A 14,751-nucleotide genomic window follows, 5' to 3' on the forward strand; every position below is an offset into this window, starting at 1 on the left:
TTCTGGTTCGGACCAGGTTTAGTCCTGGTTTAGTCCTGGTTTAGTCCTGGTTTAGTCCTGGTTTAGTCCTGGTTCAGACCTGGTTTAGACCTGGTTAAGTCCTGGTTCAGACCTGGTTTAGTCCTGGTTTAGTCCTGGTTTAGTCCTGGTTTAGTCATGGTTTAGTCCTGGTTCAGACCTGGTTTAGACCTGGTTTAGTCCTGGTTCAGACCTGGTTTAGACCTGGTTTAGTCCTGGTTCAGACCTGATTTAGTCCTGGTTTAGTCCTGGTTCAGACCTTGTTTGGACCTGGTTTAGTCCTGGTTTAGTCCTGGTTCAGACCTGGTTTGGACCTGGTTTAGTCCTGGTTTAGTCCTGGTTTAGTCCTGGTTCAGACCTGGTTTAGTCCTGGTTCAGACCTGGTTTAGACCTGGTTTAATCCTGGTTTAGACCTGGTTTAGTCCTGGTTTAGTCCTGGTTTAGTCCTGGTTTAGACCTGGTTTAGTCCTGATTAAGTCCTGGTTTAGTCCTAGTTTAGTCCTGGTTTAGACCTGGTTTAGTCCTGGTTTAGACCTGGTTTAGTCCTGGTTTAGACCTGGTTTAGACCTGGTTTGGTCCTGGTTTAGACCTGGTTTAGTCCTGGTTTAGTCCTCGTTTAGTCCTGGTTTAGTCCTGGTTTAGTCCTGGTTCGGACCTGGTTTAGACCTGGATTAGTCCTGGTTTAGTCCTGGTTTAGTCCTGGTTTAGTCCTGGTTCAGACCTGGTTTAGACCTGGTTTAGTCCTGGTTCAGACCTGGTTTAGTCCTGGTTCTTACCTGGTTTAGTCCTGGTTTAGACCTGGTTTAGACTTGGTTTAGTCCTGGTTCAGACCTGGTTTAGTCCTGGTTTAGTCCTGGTTTAGTCCTGGTTCAGACCTGGTTTAGACCTGGTTTAGTCCTGGTTCAGACCTGGTTTAGTCCTGGTTTAGTCCTGGTTTAGACCTGGTTCAGACCTGGTTTGGACCTGGTTTAGTCCTGGTTTAGTCCTGGTTTAGACCTGGTTTAGTCCTGCTTAAGTCCTGGTTTAGTCCTGGTTTAGTCCTGGTTTAGACCTGGTTTAGACCTGGTTTAGTCCTGGTTTAGACCTGGTTTAGACCTGGTTTGGTCCTGGTTTAGACCTGGTTTAGTTCTGGTTTAGTCCTGGTTTAGTCCTGGTTTAGTCCTGGTTTAGTCCTGGTTCGGACCTGGTTTAGACCTGGATTAGTCCTGGTTTAGTCCTGGTTTAGTCCTGGTTTAGTCCCGGTTCAGACCTGGTTTAGACCTGGTTTAGTCCTGGTTTAGTCCTGGTTTAGACCTGGTTTAGTCCTGGTTAAGTCCTGGTTTAGTCCTGGTTTAGACCTAGTTTAGACCTGGTTTAGTCCTGGTTTAGACCTGGTTTAGACCTGGTTTAGTCCTGGTTTAGACCTGGTTTAGACCTGGTTTGGTCCTGGTTTAGACCTGGTTTAGTCCTGGTTTAGTCCTGGTTTAGTCCTGGTTTAGTCCTGGTTCGGACCTGGTTTAGACCTGGATTAGTCCTGGTTTAGTCCTGGTTTAGTCCTGGTTCTTACCGGGTTTAGTCCTGGTTTAGTCCTGGTTCAGACCTGGTTTAGACCTGGTTTAGACCTGGTTCGGACCTGGTTTAGTCCTGGTTTAGTCCTGGTTCTTACCGGGTTTAGTCCTGGTTTAGTCCTGGTTTAGACCTGGTTTAGACTTGGTTTAGTCCTGGTTCAGACCTGGTTTAGTCCTGGTTTAGTCCTGGTTCAGACCTGGTTTAGACCTGGTTTAGTCCTGGTTCGGACCTGGTTTAGTCCTGGTTTAGTCCTGGTTTAGTCCTGGTTTAGACCTGGTTTAGACTTGGTTTAGTCCTGGTTCAGACCTGGTTTAGACCTGGTTTAGTCCTGGTTCAGACCTGGTTTAGTCCTGGTTTAGTCCTGGTTTAGACCTGGTTCAGACCTGGTTTAGACCTGGTTCGGACCTGGTTTAGTCCTGGTTTAGTCCTGGTTTAGTCCTGGTTTAGTCCTGGTTCAGACCTGGTTTAGACCTGGTTTAGACCTGGTTCAGACCTGGTTTAGTCCTGGTTCAGACCTGGTTTAGACCTGGTTTAGACCTGGTTCAGACCTGGTTTAGTCCTGGTTCAGACCTGGTTTAGACCTGGTTTAGACCTGGTTTAGACCTGGTTTAGACCTGGTTTAGTCCTGGTTCAGACCTGGTTTAGTCCTGGTTCAGACCTGGTTTAGACCTGGTTCAGACTTGGTTTAGTCCTGGTTTAGACCTGGTTTAGACCTGGTTTAGACCTGGTTCAGACCTGGTTTAGACCTGGTTTAGACCTGGTTCAGACCTGATTTAGACCTGGTTTAGACCTGGTTTAGACCTGATTTAGACCTGGTTTAGACCTGGTTTAGACCTGGTTCAGACCTGGTTCAGACCTGGTTTAGACCTGGTTTAGACCTGGTTCAGACCTGGTTTAGACCTGGTTTAGACCTGGTTTAGACCTGGTTTAGGCCTGGTTCAGACCTGGTTTAGACCTGGTTTAGTCCTGGTTCAGACCTGGTTTAGGCCTGGTTCAGACCTGGTTTAGACCTGGTTTAGTCCTGGTTCAGACCTGGTTTAGACCTGGTTTAGACCTGGTTTAGACCTGGTTTAGACCTGGTTCAGACCTGGTTTAGACCTGGTTTAGACCTGGTTTAGACCTGGTTTAGGCCTGGTTCAGACCTGGTTTAGACCTGGTTTAGTCCTGGTTCAGACCTGGTTTAGGCCTGGTTCAGACCTGGTTTAGACCTGGTTTAGTCCTGGTTCAGACCTGGTTTAGACCTGGTTTAGACCTGGTTTAGACCTGAGTTTCTTGTGCAGTTCCATGATCTTTTCTTCCATTTCCTTGGTTTGATTTGGAGCAAAGCTGAGCTCAGAGACGTAAGTCCAGCCCTGGTCTGAAACACACACAGGGAGGGCATCTGACACAATCTGACACAGGAAACTGGAGAACAGGACTGAGGCAGCGTACCATGCTCTGATTGGCTGAAGTCTCCCAGATCTGAAGTGTTAAAGTCGCCGAGCTCTGATTGGACGGTGTAAGTTCCTAAAACTGTGGCTGTGTTAAAGGAACACGGCAGTCGCCCAGAGATGATGTCATCACGCAGCTGCAGACACAGCAGGTATCTATGGAAACACATGTAAACATCACCATGTATCTATGGAAACACATGTAAACATCACCATGATACAGCAGGTATCTATGGAAACACATGTAAACATCACCATGTATCTATGGAAACACATGTAAACATCACCATGATACAGCAGGTATCTATGGAAACACATGTAAACATCACCATGACACAGCAGGTATCTATGGAAACACATGTAAACATCACCATGTATCTATGGAAACACATGTAAACATCACCATGACACAGCAGGTATCTATGGAAACACATGTAAACATCACCATGTATCTATGGAAACACATGTAAACATCACCATGATACAGCAGGTATCTATGGAAACACATGTAAACATCACCATGTATCTATGGAAACACATGTAAACATCACCATGATACAGCAGGTATCTATGGAAACACATGTAAACATCACCATGACACAGCAGGTATCTATGGAAACACATGTAAACCACCATGTATCTATTGAAACACATGTAAACATCACCATGACACAGCAGGTATCTATGGAAACACATGTAAACATCACCATGACACAGCAGGTATCTATGGAAACACATGTAAACATCACCATGACACAGCAGGTATCTATGGAAACACATGTAAACATCACCATGACACAGCTGGTATCTATGGAAACACATGTAAACATCACCATGACACAGCTGGTATCTATGGAAACACATGTAAACATCACCATGACACAGCTGGTATCTATGGAAACACATGTAAACATCACCATGACACAACTGGTATCTATGGAAACACATGTAAACATCACCATGTATCTATGGAAACACATGTAAACATCACCATGACACAGCAGGTATCTATGGAAACACATGTAAACATCACCATGATACAGCAGGTATCTATGGAAACACATGTAAACATCACCATGACACAGCAGGTATCTATTGAAACACATGTAAACATCACCATGACACAGCAGGTATCTATGGAAACACATGTAAACATCACCATGACACAGCAGGTATCTATGGAAACACATGTAAACATCACCATGACACAGCTGGTATCTATGGAAACACATGTAAACATCACCATGACACAGCAGGTATCTATGGAAACACATGTAAACATCACCATGACACAGCTGGTATCTATGGAAACACATGTAAACATCACCATGACACAGCTGGTATCTATGGAAACACATGTAAACATCACCATGACACAGCAGGTATCTATGGAAACACATGTAAACATCACCATGACACAGCTGGTATCTATGGAAACACATGTAAACATCACCATGACACAGCAGGTATCTATGGAAACACATGTAAACATCACCATGACACAGCTGGTATCTATGGAAACACATGTAAACATCACCATGACACAGCTGGTATCTATGGAAACACATGTAAACATCACCATGACACAGCTGGTATCTATGGAAACACATGTAAACATCACCATGACACAGCTGGTATCTATGGAAACACATGTAAACATCACCATGACACAGCAGGTATCTATGGAAACACATGTAAACATCACCATGACACAGCTGGTATCTATGGAAACACATGTAAACATCACCATGACACAGCTGGTATCTATGGAAACACATGTAAACATCACCATGACACAGCAGGTATCTATGGAAACACATGTAAACATCACCATGACACAGCAGGTATCTATGGAAACACATGTAAACATCACCATGACACAGCAGGTATCTATGGAAACACATGTAAACATCACCATGACACAGCTGGTATCTATGGAAACACATGTAAACATCACCATGACACAGCAGGTATCTATGGAAACACATGTAAACATCACCATGACACAGCTGGTATCTATGGAAACACATGTAAACATCACCATGACACAGCTGGTATCTATGGAAACACATGTAAACATCACCATGACACAGCTGGTATCTATGGAAACACATGTAAACATCACCATGACACAGCTGGTATCTATGGAAACACATGTAAACATCACCATGACACAGCTGGTATCTATGGAAACACATGTAAACATCACCATGACACAGCTGGTATCTATGGAAACACATGTAAACATCACCATGACACAGCAGGTATCTATGGAAACACATGTAAACATCACCATGACACAGCAGGTATCTATGGAAACACATGTAAACATCACCATGACACAGCTGGTATCTATGGAAACACATGTAAACATCACCATGACACAGCAGGTATCTATGGAAACACATGTAAACATCACCATGACACAGCAGGTATCTATGGAAACACATGTAAACATCACCATGTATCTATGGAAACACATGTAAACATCACCATGACACAGCAGGTATCTATGGAAACACATGTAAACATCACCATGTATCTATGGAAACACATGTAAACATCACCATGTATCTATGGAAACACATGTAAACATCACCATGACACAGCTGGTATCTATGGAAACACATGTAAACATCACCATGACACAGCAGGTATCTATGGAAACACATGTAAACATCACCATGACACAGCTGGTATCTATGGAAACACATGTAAACATCACCATGAACACGTGTGGAGCATGTTCTGCCCATGGGTCAGGCTCACTATAGGCTCCTCCCCCAGGACGACCCCCATAAGGCTCATGTATCGTATATCATTTTTATAGTTAATATATATAAATAAATATATATATATATATATATATATATATATAACTTAATTGTCACACGGGGGAAACTAGAGGCGAGGGGGACGTGACCGTCAGTGGAGGCCCGTGCATTGTGCATCTCAGAATGGACAAACATACAAACAAACCCTCTAACCCTAACCCTAACCCTACAGTCTGTCCTTTAATGGACTTTTAGTCTCCCTTTTGTCTTTGTCCCTGGCTCACACGCCCTGAGGACCTGAGGACATCAGAATGTCCTGGACCTCGACCTCTCCAGGGTCAAGATTACATCATAGACTAAAAACAAGTTGAACCTTAATCCTCCTTTTTAAAGAAGCTCCAGTGTCTTCTGTGGTCCTGAACTCTGTCTTCTGTGGTCCTGAACTCTGTCTTCTGTGGTCCTGAACTCTGTCTTCTGTGGTCCTGAACTCTGTCTTCTGTGGTCCTGAACTCCAGTGTCTTCTGTGGTCCTGAACTCCAGTGTCTTCTGCGGTCCTGAACTCCAGTGTCTTCTGTGGTCCCGAACTCTGTCTTCTGCGGTCCTGAACTCCAGTGTCTTCTGTGGTCCTGAACTCTGTCTTCTGTGGTCCTGAACTCCAGTGTCTTCTGTGGTCCCGAACTCTGTCTTCTGTGGTCCTGAACTCCAGTGTCTTCTGTGGTCCTGAACTCTGTCTTCTGTGGTCCTGAACTCTGTCTTCTGTGGTCCTGAACTCTGTCTTCTGTGGTCCTGAACTCCAGTGTCTTCTGTGGTCCCGAACTCTGTCTTCTGTGGTCCTGAACTCTGTCTTCTGTGGTCCTGAACTCTGTCTTCTGTGGTCCTGAACTCTGTCTTCTGTGGTCCTGAACTCTGTCTTCTGTGGTCCTGAACTCCAGTGTCTTCTGTGGTCCCGAACTCTGTCTTCTGTGGTCCTGAACTCTGTCTTCTGTGGTCCTGAACTCTGTCTTCTGTGGTCCTGAACTCCAGTGTCTTCTGTGGTCCTGAACTCTGTCTTCTGTGGTCCTGAACTCTGTCTTCTGTGGTCCTGAACTCTGTCTTCTGTGGTCCTGAACTCTGTCTTCTGTGGTCCTGAACTCAGAGGACAAAAGGAGGTGTCCACCAGCTCAGAGGACAAGAGGACAAGAGGACAATGACTCTTGGATGAAGTTGAAACGTTTAGTTCTTTTTACAGTGGATTTTACTGCTGACACTTTAACACAATATTTGTACTTATATTTATATGATATATTTACAGATATATTAGACACTTTAACACAATATTTGTACTTATATTTATATGATATATTTACAGATATATTAGACACTTTAACACAATATTTGTACTTATATTTATATGATATATTTACAGATATATTAGACACTTTAACACAATATTTGTACTTATATTTATATGATATATTTACAGATATATTAGACACTTTAACACAATATTTGTACTTATATTTACATGATATATTTACAGATATATTAGACACTTTAACACAATATTTGTACTTATATTTATATGATATATTTACAGATATATTAGACACTTTAACACAATATTTGTACTTATATTTATATGATATATTTACAGATATATTAGACGCTTTAACACAATATTTGTACTTATATTTATATGATATATTTACAGATATATTAGACACTTTAACACAATATTTGTACTTATATTTATATGATATATTTACAGATATATTAGACACTTTAACACAATATTTGTACTTATATTTATATGATATATTTACAGATATATTAGACACTTTAACACAATATTTGTACTTATATTTATATGATATATTTACAGATATATTAGACACTTTAACACAATATTTGTACTTATATTTATATGATATATTTACAGATATATTAGACACTTTAACACAATATTTGTACTTATATTTACATGATATATTTACAGATATATTAGACACTTTAACACAATATTTGTACTTATATTTATATGATATATTTACAGATATATTAGACGCTTTAACACAATATTTGTACTTATATTTATATGATATATTTACAGATATATTAGACACTTTAACACAATATTTGTACTTATATTTATATGATATATTTACAGATATATTAGACACTTTAACACAATATTTGTACTTATATTTATATGATATATTTACAGATATATTAGACACTTTAACACAATATTTGTACTTATATTTATATGATATATTTACAGATATATTGGACACTTTAACACAATATTTGTACTTATATTTATATGATATATTTACAGATATATTAGACGCTTTAACACAATATTTGTACTTATATTTATATGATATATTTACAGATATATTAGACACTTTAACACAATATTTGTACTTATATTTATATGATATATTTACAGATATATTAGACGCTTTAACACAATATTTGTACTTATATTTATATGATATATTTACAGATATATTAGACACTTTAACACAATATTTGTACTTATATGATATATTTACAGATATATTGGACACTTTAACACAATATTTGTACTTATATTTATATGATATATTTACAGATATATTAGACACTTTAACACAATATTTGTACTTATATTTATATGATATATTTACAGATATATTAGACACTTTAACACAATATTTGTACTTATATTTATATGATATATTTACAGATATATTAGACGCTTTAACACAATATTTGTACTTATATTTATATGATATATTTACAGATATATTAGACACTTTAACACAATATTTGTACTTATATTTATATGATATATTTACAGATATATTGGACACTTTAACACAATATTTGTACTTATATTTATATGATATATTTACAGATATATTAGACACTTTAACACAATATTTGTACTTATATTTATATGATATATTTACAGATATATTAGACACTTTAACACAATATTTGTACTTATATTTATATGATATATTTACAGATATATTAGACACTTTAACACAATATTTGTACTTATATTTATATGATATATTTACAGATATATTAGACACTTTAACACAATATTTGTACTTATATTTATATGATATATTTACAGATATATTAGACACTTTAACACAATATTTGTACTTATATTTATATGATATATTTACAGATATATTAGACACTTTAACACAATATTTGTACTTATATTTACATGATATATTTACAGATATATTAGACACTTTAACACAATATTTGTACTTATATTTATATGATATATTTACAGATATATTAGACACTTTAACACAATATTTGTACTTATATTTACATGATATATTTACAGATATATTAGACACTTTAACACAATATTTGTACTTATATTTATATGATATATTTACAGATATATTAGACACTTTAACACAATATTTGTACTTATATTTATATGATATATTTACAGATATATTAGACACTTTTACCTGGTCAGATCTTCAGAGAGCTGAGCCGGCTCCGGAGGATAAAACTTTACACTGAAGCAGAAGTTCCACGGGACTCCTGGAAACCAAAGCAGGTCTAAAGCAGGACTAAAGCAGGACTAAAGAAGGACTAAAGCAGGACTAAACCAGGTCTAAAGCAGGACTAAAGCAGGACTAAAGCAGGACTAAACCAGGACTAAACCAGGACTAAACCAGGACTAAACCAGGTCTAAACCAGGTCTAAAGCAGGACTAAACCAGGACTAAACCAGGTCTAAACCAGGTCTAAACCAGGTCTAAACCAGGACTAAACCAGGACTAAACCGGGACTAAACCAGGTCCAAACCAGGTCCAAACTAGGACTAAACCAGGACTAAACCAGGACTAAACCAGGTCCAAACCAGGACTAAACCAGGACTAAACCAGGACTAAACCAGGACTAAACCAGGACTAAACCAGGACTAAACCAGGTCTAAAGCAGGTCTAAAGCAGGACTAAACCAGGACTAAACCAGGTCTAAACCAGGACTAAAGCAGGACTAAACCAGGTCTAAAGCAGGACTAAAGCAGGACTAAAGCAGGACTAAACCAGGACTAAACCAGGACTAAACCAGGACTAAACCAGGTCTAAATCAGGTCTAAAGCAGGACTAAACCAGGACTAAACCAGGTCTAAACCAGGTCTAAACCAGGACTAAACCAGGACTAAACCAGGACTAAACCAGGTCTAAAGCAGGACTAAACCAGGACTAAACCAGGTCTAAACCAGGACTAAACCAGGTCTAAACCAGGACTAAACCAGGTCTTACCTCGCACTTGTTTCTTCATCTCTTTGGCCGGATCGAGCCAGTTCTGCTCAGACACAAAGTTTGTCGTTTAGACAAAATTCTGGCAACATTTATTCATTTTGTGTTTCTGCTACAGCTGCGATGACTTTTTTTGTCTAAATTTAATGTTAATCCGGACAAAACAGACTCTAAAACATACAGACCTTTTATAACAAAGACAGTGACATTATTAAATCAAAATGTGAACAATCGTCAATCATAGACCTCACATTTGACACAGATGCAGCTCTGCACAAGTGTGACAGGTGTAAGACAGGTGTAAGACAGGTGCAGACAGGTGCAAACAGGTGTAAGACAGGTGTAAGACAGGTGCAGACAGGTGTAAGACAGGTGCAGACAGGTGCAAACAGGTGTAAGACAGGTGCAGACAGGTGTAAGACAGGTGTAAGACAGGGACGCACCTTGTTGTTCTCTTGGTCTCTGAAGTTCAGTCCAAAATAATCTCGCTCCAGAAGATTAATGTATTCACAAACTTTATCAAACAAGTGCAAAGCTCGAGAACGTTTCTGTGAAAGACAAAACTCTGAGTTATAGTTACGACCAGAGACGGTCGCCACGGCAACCGAGAGTAAACAACAGGACTTTTGAATCAACATTCTGTAATAAATACTTATTTGCACTTTATCTGATGTTCATGTTCTACCAAACTATTGTAAACAAATCTGAACAAACATGTTTAAAAGTCATAATCATCCTCTTATTAGGACACAACTATACTCTTATTAGGACACAACTATACTCTTATTAGGACACAACTATACTCTTATTAGGACACAACTATACTCTTATTAGGACACAACTATACTCTTATTAGGACACAAATATACTCTTATTAGGACACAACTATACTCTTATTAGGACACAACTATACTCTTATTAGGACACAACTATACTCTTATTAGGACACAACTATACTCTTATTAGGACACAACTATACTCTTATTAGGACACAAATATACTCTTATTAGGACACAAATATTCTCTTATTAGGACACAACTATACTCTTATTAGGACACAAATATACTCTTATTAGGACACAAATATTCTCTTATTAGGACACAACTATACTCTTATTAGGACACAACTATACTCTTATTAGGACACAACTATACTCTTATTAGGACACAACTATACTCTTATTAGGACACAACTATACTCTTATTAGGACACAACTATACTTTTATTAGGATACAAATATACTCTTATTAGGACACAACTATACTCTTATTAGGACACAACTATACTCTTATTAGGACACAACTATACTCTTATTAGGACACAACTATACTTTTATTAGGACACAAATATACTCTTATTAGGACACAACTATACTCTTATTAGGACACAACTATACTCTTATTAGGACACAACTATACTCTTATTAGGACACAAATATACTCTTATTAGGACACAAATATACTCTTATTAGGACACAACTATACTCTTATTAGGACACAACTATACTCTTATTAGGACACAAATATACTCTTATTAGGACACACATATAGTCTTATTAGGACACAAGTATACTCTATATACTCTTATTAGGACACAAATATAGTCTTATTAGGACACAAGTATACTCTATATACTCTTATTAGGACACAAATATACTCTTATTAGGACACAACTATACTCTTATTAGGACACAACTATACTCTTATTAGGACACAAACATACTCTTATTAGGACACAACTATACTCTTATTAGGACACAACTATACTCTTATTAGGACACAAGTATACTCTATATACTCTTATTAGGACACAAATATAGTCTTATTAGGACACAAGTATACTCTATATACTCTTATTAGGACACAAATATTCTCTTATTAGGATACAACTATACTCTTATTAGGACACAACTATACTCTTATTAGGACACAAATATAGTCTTATTAGGACACAAGTATACTCTATATACTCTTATTAGGACACAAATATTCTCTTATTAGGACACAACTATACTCTTATTAGGACACAACTATATTCTTATTGGGACACAAATATACTCTTATTAGGACACAACTATACTCTTATTAGGACACAACTATACTCTTATTAGGACACAAATATACTCTTATTACGACACAACTATACTCTTATTAGGACACAAATATACTCTTATTAGGACACAACTACAAGTATACTCTTATTAGGACACAAATATACTCTTATTAGGACACAAATATACTCTTATTAGGACACAAATATACTCTTATTAGGACACAAATATACTCTTATTAGGACACAAATATACTCTTATTAGGACACAACTATACTCTTATTAGGACACAACTATACTCTTATTAGGACACAAATATACTCTTATTAGGACACACATATAGTCTTATTAGGACACAAGTATACTCTATATATTCTTATTAGGACACAAATATTCTCTTATTAGGACACAACTATACTCTTATTAGGACACAAGTATACTCTTATTAGGACACAAATATACTCTTATTAGGACACAACTATACTCTTATTAGGACACAACTATACTCTTATTAGGACACAAATATACTCTTATTAGGACACAACTATACTCTTATTAGGACACAACTATACTCTTATTAGGACACAAATATACTCTTATTAGGACACAAATATAGTCTTATTAGGACACAAGTATACTCTATATACTCTTATTAGGACACAAATATTCTCTTATTAGGACACAAATATACTCTTATTAGGACACAACTATACTCTTATTAGGACACAAATATACTCTTATTAGGACACAACTATACTCTTATTAGGACACAACTATACTCTTATTAGGACACAACTATACTCTTATTAGGACACAAATATACTCTTATTACGACACAACTATACTCTTATTAGGACACAAATATACTCTTATTAGGACACAACTACAACTATACTCTTATTAGGACACAAATATACTCTTATTAGGACACAACTACAACTATACTCTTATTAGGACACAACTATACTCTTATTAGGACACAAATATACTCTTATTAGGACACAAATATACTCTTATTAGGACACAAATATACTCTTATTAGGACACAAATATACTCTTATTAGGACACAACTACAAGTATACTCTTATTAGGACACAAATATACTCTTATTAGGACACAAATATACTCTTATTAGGACACAAATATACTCTTATTAGGACACAAATATACTCTTATTAGGACACAACTATACTCTTATTAGGACACGACTATACTCTTATTAGGACACAAATATACTCTTATTAGGACACGACTATACTCTTATTAGGACACAAATATACTCTTATTAGGACACAAATATACTCTTATTAGGACACAACTATACTCTTATTAGGACACAAATATACTCTTATTAGGACACAAATATACTCTCATTAGGACACAAATATACCATTATATGTGACTTTAAACACATATAATGTGTTTAAAGATGGCCACCACAGTTGCCATGACAACAGAAGCTCCATCACTCTGGAGGAGACGCTGACCTCGATGACGCAGTTGAAGACTGATCCGTCCAATAGCGTGACTCTGCACTGCATGGTCCTGAAGCTGAGCGCTCGGATTGGAGGAGAGCGGGTCAGGTGACTCAGAGACGATTGCTGACTGGACGAGTCATCGGCCAATGAGCTGCCAGGGCACGCCTCACCCTGCAATAGATGTCCAATCAGAGACGAGAACACAGAGCCATTGTCTTATTGGTCCAACCTGCCACAGAATGACCTGCTCTTAGTGAACCGGGGCGGGGTCAGTGGGCGGAGCTGAGAGCCTCCACCAATGGCTGGTTCTCACATTCATAACTCATCGCATTCAATCTGATAATGCATAAACTAAACATGAGCCAGGATCTGGGTCTGGACCTGTAGGAGCAGTGGGCGGAGTTACCTTCAAAGGTGTGGAGTGGGCGGCAGCGTCAACCAAAGACTCCGCCTCCTCTGTATCTGTTGCCATGGTGATGAGGCTGTGGAAGGAGAAACAGAATTCATATTAATATTTCATCTGAGTCAATCATAAGATTCACGATTACGATCGATCCAGAAGTGTCAAACCCTGACCTCTGCTGAACCCTGACCCTGACCTGTGCTGGACCCTGACCCTGACCTCTGCTGAACCCTGACCCTAACCCTAACCATAACCCTGACCCTGACCCTAACCCTAACCCTAACCCTAACCCTAACCCTATCCCTATCCCTAACCCTAACCATAACCCTGACCCTAACCCTAACCCTAACCCTAACCCTGACTCTGACCCTAACTCTGACCCTAACCCTGACCCTGACCCTAACCCTCACCCTTCACCCCGGCTCGGGTCATACATCTGTCCTTGTGCGAGCTCTACATCTGCGTCCGGCCAGAAACCAGGACCAGGACCAGGACCAGGACCAGGACCTGGACCTGGACCTGGTCCTGGACCAGCACCAGGACCAGGACCACATCAGAAGTACATCGGGGATCATCCCAAAGCTCTGCTCAAACTCTGACGCCGCGGTGCGTCACTTACGTCACTTACGTCACTTACGTCATGCGGCTTACAGACGGTGGGGTGCGCGTGCGCGTGCGTGTGAATGCCGGTTTGTGTGCGCGCCCCCAGACCCTCCCTGTCCCGCGTCAGTCCGCGTCAGTGCCGCGCGGCGCCGCGGCGGAAACATCACAAACATGA

General features: G+C 38.7%; 1 protein-coding gene across 1 annotated transcript in view; it reads right to left on the bottom strand.

The window, feature by feature from the left end:
• LOC140364276 (protein 4.1-like) overlaps window positions 1–14,065 on the bottom strand; it is a 112,362-nt gene extending 98,297 nt beyond the window's left edge. Inside the window, exons 1-7 of the mRNA XM_072450368.1 lie at window positions 13,977–14,065; window positions 13,580–13,741; window positions 10,484–10,588; window positions 10,044–10,086; window positions 9,241–9,316; window positions 2,998–3,152; window positions 2,830–2,923 (exon numbers count right to left, since the gene is read on the bottom strand). Coding sequence (XP_072306469.1) covers window positions 2,830–2,923; window positions 2,998–3,152; window positions 9,241–9,316; window positions 10,044–10,086; window positions 10,484–10,588; window positions 13,580–13,741; window positions 13,977–14,042 — 701 coding nt within the window. The 5' untranslated portion in view covers window positions 14,043–14,065. The remainder of the gene's footprint in view (window positions 1–2,829; window positions 2,924–2,997; window positions 3,153–9,240; window positions 9,317–10,043; window positions 10,087–10,483; window positions 10,589–13,579; window positions 13,742–13,976) is intronic.
• Window positions 14,066–14,751: the final 686 nt, after the last annotated feature.

This window comes from Eucyclogobius newberryi, unplaced genomic scaffold (genome assembly GCF_026437365.1).
Source record: "Eucyclogobius newberryi isolate DKJ021-1_F unplaced genomic scaffold, fEucNew1.0.hap1 SCAF_18, whole genome shotgun sequence".
In the NCBI taxonomy this organism is placed as follows: Eukaryota; Metazoa; Chordata; class Actinopteri; order Gobiiformes; family Gobiidae; genus Eucyclogobius; species Eucyclogobius newberryi.